The sequence below is a fragment of the Schistocerca cancellata genome, chromosome 11 (assembly GCF_023864275.1).
Source record: "Schistocerca cancellata isolate TAMUIC-IGC-003103 chromosome 11, iqSchCanc2.1, whole genome shotgun sequence".
Lineage (NCBI taxonomy): Eukaryota > Metazoa > Arthropoda > Insecta > Orthoptera > Acrididae > Schistocerca > Schistocerca cancellata.
This window is the reverse complement of record NC_064636.1, coordinates 46,648,029-46,669,499: the sequence shown is the minus strand read 5'-3', so window position 1 is coordinate 46,669,499 and position 21,471 is coordinate 46,648,029. Positions and strand designations below refer to the sequence as shown.

Genomic DNA, 21,471 nt, shown 5'->3' with positions numbered 1-21,471 from the left:
TGTAAAGTTTGGAGGACAGGAGACGAGATACTGGCAGCAGTAAAGCTGTGAGTACCGGGCGTGAGTCGTGCTTCGGTAGCTCAGATGGTAGAGCACTTGCCTGCGAAAGGCAAAGGTCCCGAGTTCGAGTCTCAGTCCGGCACACAGTTTTAATCTGTCAGGAAGTTTCAGAAACCAGACTGTCGCCATGTTTTTTTTTTAATTGTCTGTCTACTATGTTACCTGTCTGCATCCTGCGTGTTTTTATTCGCTTTGCCAACCCTTTGCTTTATGATTTAACTTTCCCCAATTTTCCGCCATGTTACAATTTAAGTCACCGTTTTATCGCCTGCTTTTATTGTTTCTTAACTTCTTCTTACGTTTTAAGAAGTCTGTAGGCTGCAGAGCAGCGTAATAAGCTGCTGCCATCCCGCCCCCTTCGATTGGAATCGGAATACAATAGAGGGAAAAAAAATTGTACTGTGGGGTGTCTCTGCACGAACCGCACTCTCAGCTGCTGTGGTGAAGGACGATGTGCGCAGTACAGGGCCGAGAGTGCCGGCCGGTGTTCGTGGTCGGGCGGCGGATACAGTGCGGGCCAAGCAGCGCGGCGCACGACACACAGAGGCGGGGGAGCGCTTTGGCGTATCCTGCTGCCCGCTCCGGGATAACGAGCGAGCCAAGCGAGGCCCCTCCAGGCGGCGAGTGGAGAGTCTCCGGGGGCGGCCGCTCCTCTCTGCCGGCTGGAGGGCCCTCCTGGAACTCCGGGCCCTGGGCCCTGCTAATGGAAACACAGCCCACCCACCCACACACCAGCACGGCGCGGCCGGCCTCCACTGCACGCCTCACTGCTACTCACCCATTCCCGCCATCACCGTCACTCCCATCACTGTAGCAGTCGTCATCCTCTTGTCCAGAGTCACTGTCGCTGTAGCTCTCACCATTTCCATGACAGTTACCAATGTCCATCTTCCTCACAATTACGAGGGTCATTCCGAAAGTGACGATGAGGTCCCATACTCCGCGGAGCGTAGGGTACGATACGGGAGACGAGCACCGCTGTACTAGGCAGAGTCCTAGTAGGTTTGCCATTGCTTTCCTCCGGCCGTAATACGGATGAATGATGATGATGAAGACTACACGACAGCACCCAGTCGTCACGAGGCAGGAAAAATCCCTGACCCCGCCGGGAATCGAACCCGGGACCCTATGCACAGGAAGTCACAACACTACTGCAAAATCACGAGCTATGGAAAGTAATGCCTCATAATTTTATTCGTGGAAAGTACAGGATATACAGGGCTATTACAAATGATTGAAGCGATTTCATAAATTCACTGTAGCTCCATTCAGTGACATATGGTCACGACATACTACAGATACGTAGAAAAACTCATAAAGTTTTGTTCGGCTGAAGCCGCACTTCAGGTTTCTGCCGCCAGAGCGCTCGACAGCGCAGTGAGACAAAATGGCGACAGGAGCCGAGAAAGCGTATGTCGTGCTTGAAATGCACTCACATCAGTCAGTCACAACAGTGCAACGACACTTCAGGACGAAGTTCAACAAAGATCCACCAACTGCTAACTCCATTCGGCGATGGTATGCGCAGTTTAAAGCTTCCGGATGCCTCTGTAAGGGGAAATCAACGGGTCGGCCTGCACTGAGCGAAGAAACGGTTGAACGCGTGCGGACAAGTTTCACGCGTAGCCCGCGGAAAATTGGCTCGTGCCACAACTGGAGACCGACAGCGCCGACTTCATCTTTCAACAGGATGGTGCTCCACCGCACTTCCATCACGATGTTCGGCATTTCTTAAACAGGAGATTGGAAAACCGATGGATCGGTCGTGGTGGAGATCATGGTCAGCAATTCGTGTCATGGCCTCCACGCTATCCCGACTTAACCCCATGCGATTTCTTTGTGTGGGGTTATGTGAAAGATTCAGTGTTTAAACCTCCTCTACCAAGAAACGTGCCAGAACTACGAGCTGGCATCAACGATGCTTTCGAACTCATAGATGGGGACATGCTGGACCGAGTGTGGGAGGAAATTGATTATCGGCTTGATGTCTGTCGAATCACTAAAGGGGCACATATCGAACATTTGTGAATGCCTAAAAAAACTTTTTGAGTTTCTGTATGTGTGTGCAAAGCATTGTGAAAATATCTCAAATAATAAAGTTATTGTAGAGCTGTGAAATCGCTTCATTCATTTGTAATAACCCTGTACACAATTGCTGAATACAGCAATATTTCAGCTTCAGACTATCATTTTTCCACATAGTCACCATTATTTGTTACGCACATTTGCCAACGGTGGACCAGAGACTGAGTGCCACGCTTGTAAGAAATCAGACCAGCTGGGGCTGACCACTCCCTAGCCGCTTTGACAACAGCATCTGAGTCTTGAAATTGGTCGCCACATAGTCCATCTCTCAGAGGCCCAAAGAGATAAAAGTCTGAAGGCGCTAGGGGACTCTATCGCGGACGTCGTAAGACAGTACGGCCAAATTTTGCAGTGAGCTGGGTGGCCGCATAACTGGTATGGGGCCTGGGGTCATCATGTTGCAGTTGGAAATTGGTCTTTTCTCCGACTTTAACCTGGAAATTCGGGCTTTCAGCTTAGTCAGTGCCGTCTTGTAGGGTGCTGGACTGACAGTCTCTCCACCCTCCAGGACATCCACAGAAACCACACCCTAGCTGCCCCAGAAGACTCTACACGCCACTTTGCCTGCAGACTGTAATGGTCGCCTAGTCATAGATATTCCTAATAGCTATAATCGCACTATTTCACTCCCATTTACGGAGCTTGTTAGCACTTGATGTTAGGTTGGCGCCATTAAACTGCATTGTGTTGTGGTAATCGCTGCCACTTGCTGGATCGCTGCTGTGTCTCGATGCTGATGCTGGCTCTAAATCTGGTTGTCTAGTGTTAAAAACATGAGGTCCCGTGTTTTTTATGTGCTTTTGATGGTAAAGAACGAGCGAAACCAACAAATATGTAAACTTCAAATATTTATTACTCTGGTGGCCATCTTAATTCCACTGTCCACCAAAGACCATGACTCAACACAAAGTAGTACTTCCGTTACATGTTCTTTGCATTGTTTATCCACCTCAAACAATAACACACAAACACACTTTACCAAAGTGACATTCCGACTGCTTCCCGACCGTTCTTGCTGCTCGTATTTATAACATTATCAAAGAACTACTCAAAAGAGATATAGTTTACAAGTTATCATAATTTGTGCAGAAAAGTTACTAATTTGCATCGAGTGACATAATTTAACATGTTATTAAAATGACGGACAGACTTGTTGACTTGACAGAATAATTCTTTGTTACAGAAAGGCCGTTTCTTAGAAGTTTGTCAATTGACTTCTCTAATTTGCATAAATAAGTAAATAACATGAATTATTGAGAATTACATTGGTTTTCGTCTAAAATAGGATTGATTACACGAACACTGAGTGAAAACGCTCCTAGTGAACAAATAGGTTTCACTGGGTGATTTTTATTTAAGGAGATCCAAAATACCCAAGTTGGCCACTATTTTTCGTACTTCATATTAATTATTTAAGATGAACTTAAGTGTTTTTACAAGATGACATTTGCTGTATCAGTGATCAAGTGATATTAACTTTTGTGTGAGTCAGTTATTCAGTATAATTTAATGGGTTGACTGTGTATGGAGACATGTTATGCAATCATTGTTAACATACACAATAACTTTTCTATAATCATAAATACTCATTAAACTGGTTGAATTTGGAGGGTATCGCATACTTCGGTAAAGTAAAGCCTTTAATATGTTCCGTTACAAGACGACTGTGTCTGGAATTTCTTCACTGACAGAGAATTCGTATGTCGACATTCCGTGGATTGTCTTTTGGGTTGCGGCTCGTAGTGGTGACACCACGTGTCATCTCTGGTGACGATGCTGTTCAGAAAATTTTCAATTTCAGCATCACATTGGTCCAGCAGGTCCCGACAGATTTCCACTTGATGAACTTCTTGTTCTTCTGTAAGCATCTGTGGGATGTGACCGCTCAATATCATTCAATACGATCACATCGACACCCCTCGACACACGCTAACTAACACTCGTGGTGTCATTTGCCTTCATATGTGGCAGTGGACGTTTGAAAATTCGTGACGCTAGCTCAATGGTCGTCAGTTGATTTAAATGTTACTCCCGGCTGAGTCTTAATTCAATTACTGCCACGGGGGTGAGGAGAAAGAACACATCCTGGTAATACCAGCATTATGCGTATTTAGATGTTCGATTAATCTGAATGGTTTGTAATACTCCAGCGATTCTATTCGAACTCTATGCTGATGTACCGACAAGGACCATTCTCGCAGATAAACATGCAAGTACGTAATGGATGTTCAGTTTCTCAATATAGTTCGTCGCACTCACACATTATACATCCGCTGTAAGAACAATTTCATGCATCTACATTTTTGGTGTCCCACAATATTGGTTGGCTAAGTATTATGACGATACGTTGTATACAACGTCCACAGATATTGTTTATCAGGCTGTCAAGACTACGTAATGAAGCCAAAATCGTGGATAAAATTGAAATGTAGTTTGTTTATTAACACTTTTCTTTTCACTAACTAAATATGAAATATGAATCGCGATTGGAGGTTATGATCCTATCCTTCTTTTCAGTATTAGAATGGTCGATATCGTGTTCTGAATAACGCGTGTCATATAATGTCCAAATATCGACACGACCAAGGCCCTGAATTCGGCACTTAAATGTCTATTCTTCGCTCTCGAAATGTTCGATGTGATTGTCTTTCACACGCAGAGTTCAATTTAACGGTGTATGCACTGTTTTTGGTATTTTAGGTCCCCGTTAATTAATATCTGGTAGTTAATAAGCGAACTATTTTTACGCTGGCGCGTTGTTTGTATCAGTTACCCCCGCAACCGTCCAAGGATAAGATTCTCTTAATGTTCCGCGCACACGCGTTTCACAATTTTATAAAATGCAGCATTCCGTAAACTATAGCTTTCCGTTGCGTACAACTTCCGTGGGTTCCACAACCATAATAGTTTCCCAAGAGTATTTTTCCCAGCTGACACAAAGTTCCAATTATGTTGTCGGAATCATTTTCACTTCACTTGACAATAAACGTCTCTGATCACTTCGTCACACGTAATGTATTTTAAACGTGCTTGAGGAGTCTTTAAATAATCTCCTTAACGAATTTCGCAGTCGCGTACCACTTTTTCATCGACTAGCCCGATCACGATAACTGAAGGTAGAGAGCTCAATAATGTGTTCTTTTATATGTATTAAAAAACAAACGCGCCCCTATATCTTTCAGTCCCGCTTGGTCATTGCTACTTTGCTTTTTACTACTTTTCATTCTATTGCTTCTTAGTAATACTGAGCAGTTATTAAAGTTTCGTATTACTTTCCCCTTTTTAATTCTTCCAAAATGAAGTCTATTTATCCCAGATTTTAATTAATATGATGCTGAAACTTCCTGGCAGATTAAAACTGTGTGCCCGACCGAGACTCGAACTCGGAACCTTTGCCTTTCGTTGGCAAGTGCTCTACCAACTGAGCTACCCAAGCACGACTCACGCCCGGTACTCACAGCTTTACTTCTGCTAGTACCTCGTCTCCTACCTTCCAAACTTTACACAAGCTCTCCTGGGAACCTTGCACAACTAGCACTGCTCAAAGAAAGGATATTGTGGAGACATGGCAAGACGTGTTAATGGTGGATGTGTGTTGAAAGTGGCATGACGTTATGAGGGGTAGAACACTAGGGCGACTGGACGCTGGTCAAACACTGCAGGTCGTAGCAGGGGCCCTCCGTGTGCCACAAAGTGTGATCTCGAGATTATGGCAACGATTCCAGCAGACAGGAAACGTGTCCAGGCGCTACAGTACGGGACGTCCACAGTGCACAACACCACAAGAAGACCGACATTTCACCATCAGTGCCCGCAGACGGCCACGGAGTGCTGCAGGTAGCCTCGCTCGGGACCTTACCGCAGCCACTGGAACAGTTGTCTCCAGACACACAGTCTACAGACGACTGAACAGACACGGTTTATTCGCCCGTAGACCTGCAAGGTGCATTCCACTGATCTTTGGCCTCAGAAGAGCCCGTAAAGCCTCGCGTCAAAAAACAGTACATGGCGATTGGAATGGTGGTCCATGTTCATGGACGAGACCAGATATAGTCTGAACAATGATTCCTGCCGGGTTTTCATCTGGCGTGAACCAGGAACCAGATACCATCCTCTTAATGTCCTTGAAAAGGAGCTCTATGGGGGTCGTGGTTTGATGGTGTGGGGTGGATTTGTGATTGGTGCACGTACACCCCTGCATGTCTTTGACAGAGGAACTGTAACAAGTCAGGTGTATCGGGACGTCATTTTTCACCAGTATGTCCAGCTTTTCAGGGGTGCAGTGGGTCCCACCTTCCTCCAGATGGATGATAACGCACGGCCCCACCGAGCTGCCATCGTGGAGGAGTACCTCGAAACAGAAGATATCAGGCGAATGCAGTGGCCTGCCTGTTCTCCAGACCTAAACCCCATCGTGCACGTCTGGGATGCTCTCTTTCGACGTATCGCTGCACGCCTTCAAACCCCTACGACACTTCAGGAGCTCCGACAGGCACTGGTGCGAGATGGGAGGCTATACCCCAGCAGCTGCTCGACCACCTGATCCAGAGTATGGCAACCCGTTGTGCGGCCTTTGTACGTGTGCATGGTGATCATATCCCATACTGATGTCGGGGTACATGCGCAGGAAACAGGGCCGCTTGGTAGCACATGTGTTTTTCGGGACGGTTTTCTCAACTTATCACCAGTACCGTGGACTTACAGATCCGTGTCGTGTGTGTTCCCTATGTGCCTATGCTATTAGCGCGAGGTTTGTGTAGTGCCACGTTGTGTGGCACCAGATTCTGCAATTGTCCTTAATTTATGTGCATGAGTGTAGAAAGAAGTGCCTCGAAACTTGCCAGCTGAAGTTCAATATCTGCTAAAATTAAGCGATTCGAAAGAAAAGACTAATATTTTCGATTACCACAAAGATAAATATTGACACAAATACAACCACATTTTTGGGAAAAAGTTGTTGCCACCCATTTGGTACTCACAAAAATGGTTTGCATAAAATACTAGTTGAATACCTTTCCAAGAATAAAAATGTGGATATTAACCTAATTTCTGGACAAGCTCTATGTCCAACCTGTGCCTCAAGAAAATTTGTACAAAAACCAGTTGAAGAAGTAGCAAACAGTGTTGAAAATTTCTTCCTGGGTCCTTTGCATTAGTTGAGGATAGTAAGTTGCAGAATCTTTTTGTGGAGTTTGAAATTACCTCTTTGTGTAAAATAACAAAGCTTTACACAGAACATATCCTGGCTCCACAAGATGTGTTCAAATACTGTCGACAGAAAATTACTGGAGTTAAATATATATTTGTTTCTTCACCTGAAATTGAAAAAATCAAACGAAAACTACAATGAGATTTTCACACTGCAGCGGAGTGTGCGCTCATATGAAACTTCCTGGCAGATTAAAACTGTGTGCCGGACCGAGACTCGAACTCGGGACCTTTGCCTTTCGCGGGCAAGTCCTCACAGCGTGAGTCGTGCTTGGGTAGCTCAGATGGTAGAGCACTTGCCCGTGAAAGGCAAAGGTCCCGAATTCGAGTCTCGGTCCGGCACACAGTTTTAATCTGCCAGAAAGTTTCAAACGAAAACTGATTGTGAGATTTGAATATTGTTTATCCATTAAAAGAAAGAGAAGCTATGACAGATACGTCCTCATAAGCGACAAATGTTACTTCAAAAGGCTCAAACTTCGATGATCATCAAACTGCAATACTTCCTGCAAACATATTTTTCACAGAGATTAACTTTATTGTTGGCATGTACTATGAGAAGTGGTGGCTTGGAAAAAGTGAAGACAAAAGTGAAGATAACAGTGGTGTTTTGGTGCATATCTTTCACCCCTTTGGGGCAAAAACTGCCTTTAAACTTTCCAAAAGTGGTATTGCTGGGGTGCCTGAAAATAAAACAGTATGGAAGGTGACTCCATTGGAACTCACAACGGTGTCTGGTAGAACAGACAACGCAGTTGATAAGCTGTGCAATTAACTATCATCTTTGTTTATCTCTCTAATGGAAATTGCAGTTGGCAAGTATTTACGACTGACGTTTAAATCTAAATACATAGACAGTCATTATTGTGTGTATACTATATTGAAGTGTAGTACAACAAAAGTATCGCTACGTTAAGTTTAAGAATGATAGCTCTTACCTATTGTTATCACTGCCTATTGTTACTTAAAAGTAGAAATACTCGATCACTTATTGTATGCAATGGTTTAAACATCATTGAACCAATGTCAATTGTAATATTTGTAAGCCTTTGTTTGTTAACTTTCCACTGAACGAGCCTGTGGAATGGTCGCGTTTTTACTGAAATTCACTGCTCTATTACTCTCAATGTAGTTGAGTCTCAGTCATAATTTTTTGTGACGTATTCCTTTGAGTATAAAGAACATTCTGTAAAATTTTCAATAGTTTTTATTCAGTTACTTTGTAGATACCGACCTCTGAAAATTGACATTAAAAGGTTTTTGGCCTTATTTGACAGGCTCTAGAAAAAACAGGAGTGCAATCCCAGGCCTAAAAGTTATGCTGCAAGTAGTTATGTAAGTACACAACACACAAATGACACATTATTAGTGAGTGTCTCATTCTTCATAAAAATTTATGTTCTTAAAAAGCAACGACTGATAAATTGTTTCTGAGTCTTTAGAGAAAGAGTTTGACTAACTCTTTTGCGTAAGAGAAAAATAAAAAAAAAAGTGTGCCTGATGTCCATTTCATCCTAAACACACTTGTTTTTTAATTATCCTGGTATCTTTTAAAATAACATGGCAATTAAACATTCTGCAAACCACGTTTTCCATTAATATTTTCCCAACAGCCATTTTAGAAATGGCTCCCAAAAAATAGCATATAAAATTTTTTCAATCAGTGTTTTGTGAGTGTCTACGTACATGAAACTCTTGATAAAGAATGTTGAGCAACGAATTTTTTCTTTATGTCGCGTGATTTGAAATGGAGTGACCTTGACACCTGATAGACACAGAGATGTTATTTTTTCTACTTTTTCAAGTTCTTACCATAGTCTTAAAATTGAGGGTCTATTAGCGGACAAACAGTTAGGCTTTTGGAAAGGTAACGGCACCACAGAGGCGGTTCTGACGCGACTGCTAATGGAAACAAGACCTGGAAAATATTGAGACATTCTCATAGGATATGTCGTACTGGAAAAAGAGTTCGACAGTGTAAAATCATGTAAGATGTTCGAAATGCTGAGAAAATTATTAGTCGAGGGAAGTGCGCAAAGCTGAATAGCCATTTGTTTCTGATTTTTAAAAAAATAGAAAAAAGTAAAAAAAATAGTGTCTGGAAAGCATATAATATTTACATTTTAATGTTATACAGCATTTACAATTTACTCTCAGAAATTGGTATTAAAAGTTGTTACGAAAATATTCTTTTCAAAAACCTTACAAAAAAGATTTGCCGAAATTGGAGCCTTTCTGAGATACACAAAAGAAAACTGTGCTCGAGTTCTAATCCGACACAATTTTAATACGTCAGGAAGTTTCATATCAGTGCACACTCCGCTGCTGAGTGAAAAATCGATTGTTGCATATACACGGTTTCTAATACTAATATTTCACTTACTGTGTTAAAACTTAATCACTTACTGTAAGATTATCCACAGACACATATGCTGCCCAGCAGCTTTAGGGGAACAAATTGTACATGACCAGACTTTTCGCCTGAAGATGACGAGTAACAAAATCGTCGAAACGTTATGAGAGCACGACACAACGACTCCGCTAAGAAATTAATGTCGTGGGACTAGGGCCTCCCGTCGGTTAGACCGTTCACTGGGTGCAAGCCTTTCGATTTGACGCCAGTTCGGTGACCTCCGAGTCGAAACGACTCTGCTGACAACCCGAGAAGATTTCGCCAACTACACCACGTCTGTTATTTAGCACAATAACTGTTGTAGATAGTGAGTTGCAGCAGCTGCTGACTGACCCTCGCGCCTCCGTGCTGTGTTGGCAGGAGCGTAGCCGCCCCCGCAGCCCGCCTCCGCCTCCGCCCCCGCAGCCGGCAGCGCGCGCTGAGGAGGCCGAGTCGGCATGGCGCACCAGTTCTGGTTTTCCTACCCGCCCCCCACGAGCGGCTCCAGCCGCTCGCAGACCGACGAGGAGAAGAAGGAGAAGAAGGAGGCCGCCGAGGCGCTCGCCCGGGCCGAGCACTTCCAGCAGCAGGTCAGTCCTGAAGACGGCGCGCCGCGCGCACGCCGAAACGTCCTCACATCCTTTTTTTCTGTGGGAGGGGAAGACGGAGTGTTATGGATTTGGGGAGATCAGTCAGTCGTCTGACTTCGGGTGATTGATTGGTCGGTTGATCTGTGGGGACGGGGGATCAAACAGTGAGGTCATTGGCTCCATCGGATTAGGGAAGGATGGGGAAGGAAGTTGGCTGAGCCACTTTGAAGGAACCATCGTGGCACTTCCAGCAGCAGGTCAGTCCTGAAGACGGCGCGCCGCGCGCACGCCGAAACGTCCTCACATCCTTTTTTCTGTGGGAGGGGAAGACGGGGTGTTATGGATTGGGGAAGATCTATCAGTCGTCTGACTTGATGTGATTGATTGGTTGGTTGATCTGGGGCAGGGGACCAAACAGTGAGGTCATTGGCTCCATCCGATTAGGGAAGGATGGGGAAGGAAGTTGGCTGAGCCACTTTCAAGGAACCATCCTGGCAGTTAGCTGAAGCGATTTAGGGAAATCACGGAAAACCTAAATCAGGATTGCTGTCATCTTCCGAAATGCGTGTCCAGTGTGCTAACCACTGTGCCATTTTGGTCTATTCTTGATGTTACTTGCCCCCCTTCTTGCAGCGGTGTACCATAGGTCTCTAGCAGGATTGCAAAAGGGCACAGGTCATCCCCGTTTTTAAGAAGGGACGTCGAACAGATGTGCAGAACTATAGACCTATATCTCTACCGTCGATCAGTTGTAGAATTTTGGAACACGTATTATGTTCGAGTACAATGACTTTTCTGGAGACTAGAAATCTACTCTGTAGGAATCAGCATGGGTTTCGAAAAAGACGATCGTGCGAATCCCAGCTCGGGCTATTCGTCCACGAGACTCAGAGGGCCATAGACACGGGTTCATAGGTAGATGCCGTGTTTCTTGACTTCCGCAAGGCGTTCGATACAGTTCCCTACAGTCGTCCAATGAACAAAGTAAGAGCATATGGACTATCAGACCAATTGTGTAATTGGATTGAAGAGTTCCTAGATAACAGAACGCAGCATGTCATCCTCAGTGGAGAGAAGTCTTCGGAAGTAAGAGTGATTTCAGGTGTGCCGCAGGGGAGTCTCGTAGGATATTCACAATATACATAAATGACCTTGGGGACAACATCGGAAGTTCACTGAGGGTTTTTGCGGATGATGGTGTGATATATCGAGAGGTTGTAACAATGGAAAATTGTACTGAAATGCAGGAGGATCTGCAGCGAATTGACGCATGGTGCAGGGAATGGCAACTGAATCTCAATGTAGACAAGTGTAATGTGCTGCGAATACATACAAAGAAAGATCCTTTATCATTTAGCTACAATATAGCAGGTCAGCAACTGGAAGCGGTTAATTCCATAAATTATCTGGGAGTAGGCATTAGGAGTGATTTAAAATGGAATGACCATATAAAGTTTATCGTCGGTAAAGCAGATGTTAGACTGAGATTCATTGGAAGAGCCCTAAGGAAATGCAATTCGAAAACAAAGGAAGTAGGTTACGGTACACTTGTTCGCCCACTGCTTGAATATTGCTCACCAGTGTGGGATCCGTGCCAGATAGGGTTGATAGAAGAGATAGAGAAGATCCAACGGCGAGCAGCGCGCTTCGTTACATTATCATTTAATAATCGCGAAAGCGTTTCGGAGATGGTAGATAAACTCCAGTGGAAGACTTTGCAGGAGAGACGCTCAGTGGCTCGGTACGGGATTTTGTTGAAGTTTCGAGAACATACCTTCACCGAGGAGTCAAGCTCCCTCCTACGTATATCTCGCGAAGAGACCACGAGGATAAAATCAGGGAGATTAGAGCCCACACAGAGGCATACCGACAATCTTTCTTTCCACGAACAATACGAGGCTGGAATAGAAGGGTGAACCGATAGAGGTACTCAAAGCACCCTCTGCCACACACCGCCAGGTGGCTTGCGGAGTACGGATATAGATGTACTTCGTAGGCTTGGGTGCACCCACTTACATCCATTCTTAACCCAATTCTGGCAAGTATGAACAACAAATCTTCAATTTGGTCGATTTCGTTAGATGGTTGGAATCATGAGAGTGGGTCCTTGGCATTGATTAGTGAGTTTTATTTGTGGTACCTCCATTTACACGAGTCTTTCTGGAAGAGTTCTTGAGTTTGCAAGTGAAAAATTGTATGAAGAATTGGTGAAGCTTTTCCACCATGCGGTCACATCCACGTATTTTTCATTTAATGGTTACATTTTTTTAAAAATGACGGAATAGCTACAGGTAGTCCTTTATCGTCCATATGGAGAACTTCGAGGATACGGCACTGAGGACTTCAGCTTTGGAAGCAACGTAGATGACACCTTTTTCGTATGGCCTCATGGACGTGATTCTCTCAACAGATTTTTTGACCAACTCAGCTGACTTCATCCCAGCAATAAATTTACCATGATGGTTGAAAACGATGGGATGCTTCCATTTTTGAACGTCAAGCTTTACAAAAAACAAGGCACATTGTCACCGAAATCCGACGCACACACCAATCGGTATCTACATGCTATGAGTTGCCATCCGTCGTACCAACACAACGGCGTTCTTAGCCTCTGGCAAGCATAGCATATGCTATTTCGGATGCGGGCAGTTTAACTCGAGAACGTGCACATTTGACGGCTGTGTTTAACGAAAATGGATATCCTGGGAAGCAGATAGATCGCGCTATGAAGTCTGGACCATCTTCAGAGGTGCATGAAGAGGATAATGGATCTGTGGCCATTATTCCTTATGCTGGGGGCATCTCGTTCAACAGTTGAAGATTTTCTGGGAGTTTTAACAACACGAGTGTGTTCTGTGCACCTTCCATGGTTAGGGCACTATTCTTCTGTGTGAAGGATGATTTGAGGATTAGGAAGCGTGGCATTTATGAAACTCTGTGTCAGATTTTTCGATTCACACAGTTCAGGACAGGTGCGGGGAACATTGCCGTCACACGAGGCTAAAATAGCCGCAAAAATCGTTGGTAGCAGGACATCACTTAAACGAGGGACACAGTGCGAAATCTGACGAGATTGTGATAGTTATCAACACTTCCGGTTTTTGGAGCAGTGTTAATACAGAGGAAATTGGGACTTGGTTGGCAGACAGTTTGATTAAGATGGTTCAAATGGCTCTAAGCACTATGGGAATTAACATCTGAGGTCATCAGTCCCCCAGACTTAGAACTACACTACTGGCCATTAAAATTGCTACACCACGAAGATGACGTGCTGCAGTCGCGACATTTAACCGACAGGAAGAAGATGCTGTGATATGCAAATGATTAGCTTTTCAGAGCATTCACACAAGGTTGGCGCCGGTGGCGACACCTACAACGTGATGACATGAGGAAAGTTTCCAACCGATTTCTCATACACAAACAGCAGTTGACCGGCGATGCCTGCTGAAACGTTGTTGTGATGCTTCGTATAAGGAGGAGAAATGCGTTTCCGACTTTGATAAAGGTCGGATTGTAGCCTATCGCGATTGCGGTTTATCGTATCGCGACATTGCTGCTCGCGTTCGTCGAGATCCAACGACTGTTAACATAATATGGAATCGATGGGTTCAGGAGGATAATACGAAACGCTGTGCTGCATCCCAACGGCCTCGTATCACTAGCAGTCGAGATGACAGGCATCTTATCCGCATGGCTGTAACGGATCGTGCAGCCACGTCTCGATCCCTGAGTCGACACATGGGGACGTTTGCAAGACAACAACCATCTGCACGAACAGTTCGACGACGTTTTCAGCAGCACTGACTGTCAGCTCGGAGACCGTGGCAGCGGTTACCCTTGACGCTGCATCACAGAGAGGAGCGCCTGCGATGGTGTACTCGACGGCGAACCTACGTGCAGGAATGGCAAAACGTCATTTTTTGGGATGAATCCAGGTTCTGTTTACAGCATCACGATGGTCGCATCCGTGTTTGGAGACATCGCGGTGAACGCACATTGGAAGCGTGTATTCGTAATCGGTATACTGGGGTATCACTCGGCGTGATGGTATGGGGTGCCATTGGTTACACGTCTCGGTCACCTCTTGTTCGCATTGACGGCACTTTGAACAGTGGACGTTACATTTCAGATGTGTTCCGACCCGTGGCTCTACCCTTCGATCCCTGCGAAACCCCACAGTTCAGCAGGATAATGCACGACCGAATGTTGCAGGTCCTATACGGGTCTTTCTGGATACAGAAAATGTTCGACTGCTGCCCTGACCAGCACATTCTCCAGATCTTTCACCAATTGAAAGCGTCTGGTCAATGGTGGTCTAGCAACTGGCTCGTGACAATACGCCAGTCACTACCCTCGATGAACTGTGGTATCGTGTTGAAGCTGCATGGGCAGCTGTACCTGTACACGCCATCCAAGCTCTGTTTGACTCAATGCCCAGGCGTATCGAGGCCGTTATTACGGCCAGAGGTGGTTGTTCTGGGTACTGATTTCTCGGGATCTACGCACCCAAATTGCGTGAAAATGTAATCACATGTCAGTTCTAGTATAATATATTTGTCCAATGAATACCCGTTTATCATCTACATTTCTTCTTGGTGTAGCGATTTTAATGGCCAGTAGTGAAGAACCACAGGACTGCAACGAAGGTGTAACCGAAGACAAGCATAACACGGGCCAGCCATGGCTCACTGGCGTCTTTACATAGATTGGTCGCAAGCAGTTGGCGACATGCAAGTAACCAATCTCCTTCAGTGTATAGAGTTTCCATGCAAGTACACGATACTGTTCACAAGCGACGGCTCGGCTTCCAGTGCGGCTCTTCTAGTGCGGCCGAGGCTAGGCAGCGCATCGCTTGTACAGGGCAATTACAAATGATTGAAGCGATTTCATAAATTCACTGTAGCTCCATTCATTGACATATGGTCACGACACGCTACAGATACGTAGAAAAACTCATAAAGTTTTGTTCGGCTGAAGCCGCACTTCAGGTTTTTTGCCGTCAGAGCACTCGAGAGCGCAGTGAGACAAAATGGCGACAGGAGGCGAGAAAGCGTATGTCGTGCTTGAAATGCACTCACATCAGTCAGTCATAACAGTGCAACGACACTACAGGACGAAGTTCGACAAAGATCCACCAACTGCTAACTCCATTCGGCGACGGTATGCGCAGTTTAAAGCTTCTGGATGCCTCTGTAAGGGGAAATCAGCGGGTCGGCCTGCAGTGAGCGAAGAAACGGTTGAACGCGTGCGGGGCAAGTTTCACGCGTAGCCCGCGGAAGTCGACGAATAAAGTAAGCAGGGAGCTAAACGTACCACAGCCGACGGTTTGGAAAATCTTACAGAAAAGGCTAAAGCAGAAGCCTTACCGTTTACAATTGCTACAAGCCCTGACACCCGATGACAAAGTCAAACGCTTTGAATTTTCGGCGCTGTTGCAACAGCTCGTGGAAGAGGATGCGTTCAGTGCGAAACTTGTTTTCAGTGATGAAGCAACATTTTTTCTTAATGGTGAAGCGAACAGACACAATGTGCGAATCTCGGCGGTAGAGAATCGTCACGAATTCGTGCAGAAAATTCGCAATTCACCAAAAGTTAACGTGTTTTGTGCAATCTCACGGTTTAAAGTTTACGGCCTCTTTTTCTTCTGCGAAAAAAACGTTACAGGGCACGTGTATCTGGACATGCTGGAAAATTGGCTCACGCCACAACTGGAGACCGACAGCGCCGACTCCATCTTTCAACAGGATGGTGCTCCACGGCACTTCCATCACGATGTTCGGCATTTCTTAAACAGGAGATTGGAAAACCGATGGATCGGTCGTGGTGGAGATCACGATCAGCAATTCATGTCACGGCCTCCACGCTCTCCCGACTTAACCCCGTGCGATTTCTTTCTGTGGGGTTATGTGAAAGATTCAGTGTTTAAACCTCCTCTACCGAGAAACGTGCCAGAACTGCGAGCTCGCATCAACGATGCTTTCGAACTCATTGATGGGGACGTGCTGCGCCGAGTGTGGGAGGAACTCGATTATCGGCTTGATGTCTGCCGAATCACTAAAGGGGCACATATCGAACGTTTGTGAATGCCTAAAAAAACTTTTTGAGTTTTTGTATGTGTGTGCAAAGCATTGTGAAAATATCTCAAATAATAAAGTTATTGTAGAGCTGTGAAATCGCTTCAATCATTTGTAGTAACCCTGTATTCTCTTTGGACAGATGCCGCTCCCGCCGAGGTGTCGTCCTAGTCAGCGTGCTTTTAGCCGACGTCGCCTCACAGCCCTGTCTCGCTCTTGATCTTCGCGCCAGCACTCTGCGTTACGCTGGAACATTCTGCCCTAGGCGCGCACAATTTGCTTCCGTACTGTCATACTGTACAAGTTGTAAATACATAGTCTTTCGTTCCCTGTACTTTACCCCTGCCACCTTTAGAATTTGAAAGAGAGTATTCCAGTCAACATTGTCAAAAGCTTTCTCTAAGTCTACAAATGCTAGAAACGTAGGTTTGCCTTTCCTTAATCTTTCTTCTAAGATAAGTCGTAAGGGTCAGTGTTGCCTCACGTGTTCCAGTATTTCTACGGAATCCAAACTGATCTTCCCAGAGGTCGGCTTCTGCTAGTTTTTTCATTCGTCTGTAAAGAATTCGTGTTAGTATTTTGCAGCTGTGGCTTATTGCGAAGGGAGTAGGACAGGGTTTTAGCCTCTCCCCGATGTTATTCAATCTATATATTGAGCAAGCAGTAAAGGAAACTAAAGAAAAATTCGGAGTAGGTATTAAAATCCATGGAGAAGAAATAAAAACTTGGAGGTTCGCCGATTACATTGTAATTGTGTCAGGGACAGCAAAGGACTTGGAAGAGCAGTTGAATGGAATGCATAGCGTCTTGAAAGGAGCATATAAGATGAACATCAACAAAACCAAAACGAGGATGATGGAATGTAGTCGAATTAAGTCGGTTGATGCTGAGGGAATTAGATTAGGAAATGAGACACTTAATGTAGTAAAGCAGTTTTGCTATTTGGGGAGCAAAATAACTGATGATGGTCGAAGTAGAGAGGATATAAAATGTAGACTGGCAATGGCAAGGAAAGCGTTTCTGAAGAAGAGAAATTTGTTAACATCGAGTATAGATTTAAGTGTCAGGAAGTCGTTTCTGAAAGTATTTGTATGGAGTGTAGCCACGTATGGAAGTGAAACATGGACGATAAATAGTTTGGACAAGAAGAGAATAGAAGCCGTCGAAATGTGGTGCTACAGAAGAATGCTGAAGATTAGATGGGTAGATCACATAACTAATGAGGAAGTATTGAATAGGATTGGGGAGAAGAGAAGTTTGTGGCACGACCAGAAGAAGGGATCGGTTGGTAGCACGTGTTCTGAGGCATCAAGGGATCACAAATTTAGTATTGGAGGGCAGCGTGGAGGGTAAATATCGTAGAGGGAGACCAAGCGATGAATACACTAAGCAGATTCAGAAGGATGTAGGGTGCAGTAGGTACTGGGAGATGAAGATGCTTGCACAGGATAGGGTAGCATGGAGAGCTGCATCAAACCAGTCTCAGGACTGAAAACCACAACGACAACAACTGTCATACTGCAGGAACACGACTTTTACAACACTACCCTCCTTTAAAAATAACTGCGTTCGCATGCGCACACACTTGAAATTCCTCACGCGACGCACAGTCCCTTCGGCATAACTTTTCAAGCGAAACCAGACTTTTTGTAAGTTCCTGCCGACCTGCACGAGTGTCGCTTTTGGGCGGTTCCCCCACACTTGCCTAGCTGAATGCTGGGACGGTGAATCGAGCAAGAATTTTAACAAATGGTGACAAAAGGTTTTTCTCAAGAAATCGTTTCCGAAAAGAGGCCGTATATACTTAAAAACCACGAGATTAAGTCACCGAACAATAAAAAGAAAATAGTATCGCACACACTTCCTGCCGAATGGTTCCTACCCGTCTTCAACTGAAACTTCTCGCTCAGTGGTGAGGCTGCAAGCGAGACAGGTGCGCGACTGTCCGGAGTAAGACTCACTAGATAAATTCGTAACTAACTGAGTTGATTAAGATTACATTGAACCGCTGGAAAGTTATCTCCCTGACTAGCATTTGATTATGTCCAAAATAAAAACGAGGGTGAGTGAAATGAACACGTTAAATATTTTTTTTTAAATATTATTTATTGTGCAGAAGTGGTACGAAGCTGTATCACTTTTCAACGTAATCTCCCCCACGCTCAATGCAAGTCCTCTAGCGCTTACAAAGGTCCCGAGTTCGAGTCTCGGTCGGGCACACAGTTTTGATCTGCCAGGAAGTTTCATATCAGCGCACACTCCGCTGCAGAGTGAAAATCTCATTCTGGAAACATCCCCCAGGCTGTGGCTAAGCCATGTCTCCGCAATATCCTTTCTTTCAGGAGTGCTAGATCTGCAAGGTTCGCAGGAGAGCTTCTGTAAAGTTTGGAAGGTAGGAGACGACATACTGGCAGAAGTAAAGCTGTGAGTACGAGGCGTGAGTCGCGTTTCGGTAGCTCAGATGGTAGAGCACTTGCCCGCGAAAGGCAAAGGTCCCGAGTTCGAGTCTCGGTCGGGCACACAGTTTTAATCTGCCAGGAAGTTTCATATCAGCGCACACTCCGCTACAGAGTGAAAATCTCATTCTGGATAAATTCTGTTAGAAAAACATTCTTTTGGTAGTCCCCGCAACCACTCGTGCACCGCGTGGCGTACCTCTTCATCAGAACGGAACTTCTTTCCTCCCGTTGCGTCTTTGAGTGGTCCAAACATACGGAAATGACTTGGAGCAAGGTCTGGTGAGTACGGTGGATGAGGAAGACACTCAGAATGCAGGTCTGCCATTGTTGCAACTGTTGTACGGCCAGTGTGGGGCCTGGCATTGTCATGTTGCAAAAGGACACCTGCTGACAGCAATCCACGTCGCTTTGATTTGATTGCAGGCCGCAGGTGATTTTTTAGGAGATCTGTGTACGATGCACTGGTGACAGTGGTCCCTCTAGGCACGTACTGCTCCAAAATGACGCCTTTATCGTCCCAAAAGAGAGTCAGCATAACCTTCCCCGCTGATGGTTCTATTCGGAACATCTTTGGTTTCGGTGATGACGAATGGCGCCATTCCCTGCTCGCTCTCTTCGTCTGTGGCTGGTGGAAGTGAAGCCAGGTTTCGTCCCCAGTAACGATTCTTGCAAGGAAGCCATCACCTTCTCGTTCAAAGCGCTGAAGAAGTTCTTCACAAGCATCGACACGTCGTTCTTTCACTTCAGGAGTCAGCTGCCGTGGCACCCATCTTGCAGACACTTTGTGAAACTGGAGCACATCGTGCACAATGTGGTGTGCTGACCTGTGACTAATCTGTAAACGTGCTGCAGTGTCAATCAGTGACACTCGGCGGTTTTCCTTCACTACGGCTTCAACTGCTGCCATGTTCTGTGGAGTCACAACTCGTTGTGCCTGACCTGGACGAGGAGCATCTTCCACTGAAGTCACACCATTTGCCAGCTTCCTACTCCACTCGTAGACTTGCTGCTGTGACAAACACGCATCACCGTACTGAACCTTCATTCCTCGCTGAATTTCAATAGGTTTCACACCTTCACTACGCAGAAACCGAATAACAGGACGCTGTTCTTCCCTGGTGCAAGTCGCAAGTTGGGCGGCCATCTTTATACTGATACTGCGACGGCATGTGCGCATCTGCACTATGCTGCCACCTACAGGCCATTCTGCACGCTGTTTGTAGCACGCTTACCAACTTCCAGGATAACGGCGCGAAATTCCGATTTGTTATTACAAATTTAAGGTTTCCATTTGACTCACCCTCGTATTAACACAGCAAATAAAATATTAAAAACCAAATTGTCATTGATAATCAGACGCCTTTGAAGAAGCTAAACTGAAAAGTTGCTTGTGTTGCCCTAAGTAAAGCTACGATCACAATTGAGAAACTATTGAACATTTATTTACAGTTTGAGTCACACAACAAGACTAAATAAAAATCAGAATTGCAGGGGGATGCTTGATACTAATTGTAACACAGTATTCACTCCCCAAACTGTATCTCAGCAGATGGGAAGAATATAGCGTAAGTTAGAAGGAAGGATTCGTCAAACTGCACGCACGTTCCCATTGGTACCAACAGTCCACACACACAAAGAACAAACCATACATATAATCCCATACAAAACTTACCACGATGGGCCAGAGAATAACTAGCTTCATCAACAGCTCGCATAGAAAGTCCCCATTTCGCAAGTACAAAAGACATGCAAACGTTTAGAATAAATGCAAAGCGGCACACGATTTGAAATTCAGCTTGAACAACGAACTTGAAGAAATGGTAACGTTGAGGTGAGGGCTCACTAGGTGGCGGAAATGCTCGTGGTCTAATGCAGACAACAAACCCCGTGTAAAATACAGAATGATATTCGAATAAAATGAAGTTACAATCACTTGGACTGTTATTAAAAGAAGTCACGCTAAGAGAACGTGAATTAGCAGAGCCGAAGGTTTAATACACCACATGCTAAACACGTGGTTACTATCACCAGTTCACACCTACTAGAAACGCGAAACTCGAGCAATGAAATTAAATTTAACTACAGAAAAATAATTATGATACAAACATACACTCCTGGAAATTGAAATAAGAACACCGTGAATTCATTGTCCCAGGAAGGGGAAACTTTATTGAAACATTCCTGGGGTCAGATATATCACATGATCACACTGACAGAACCACAGGCACATAGACACAGGCAACAGAGCATGCACAATGTCGGCACTAGTACAGTGTATATCCACCTTTCGCACCAATGCAGGCTGCTATTCTCCCATGGAGACGATCGTAGAGATGCTGGATGTAGTCCTGTGGAACGGCTTGCCATGCCATTTCCACCTGGCGCCTCAGTTGGACCAGCGTTCGTGCTGGACGTGCAGACCGCGTGAGACGACGCTTCATCCAGTCCCAAACATGCTCAATGGGGGACAGATCCGGAGATCTTGCTGGCCAGGGTAGTTGACTTACACCTTCTAGAGCACGTTGGGTGGCACGGGATACATGCGGACGTGCATTGTCCTGTTGGAACAGCAAGTTCCCTTGCCGGTCTAGGAATGGTAGAAC

At 45.2% G+C, this 21,471-nt stretch overlaps 1 protein-coding gene across 1 annotated transcript in view; it reads left to right on the top strand.

Moving 5' to 3' along the window:
- The first annotated feature begins 10,168 nt into the window (after window positions 1–10,168).
- Window positions 10,169–21,471, top strand: part of LOC126108168 (voltage-gated potassium channel subunit beta-2-like) — a 666,110-nt gene continuing 654,807 nt past the window's right edge. The window contains exon 1 of the mRNA XM_049913410.1: window positions 10,169–10,335. Within this exon, the coding sequence (XP_049769367.1) occupies window positions 10,204–10,335 (132 nt within the window). The 5' untranslated portion in view covers window positions 10,169–10,203. The remainder of the gene's footprint in view (window positions 10,336–21,471) is intronic.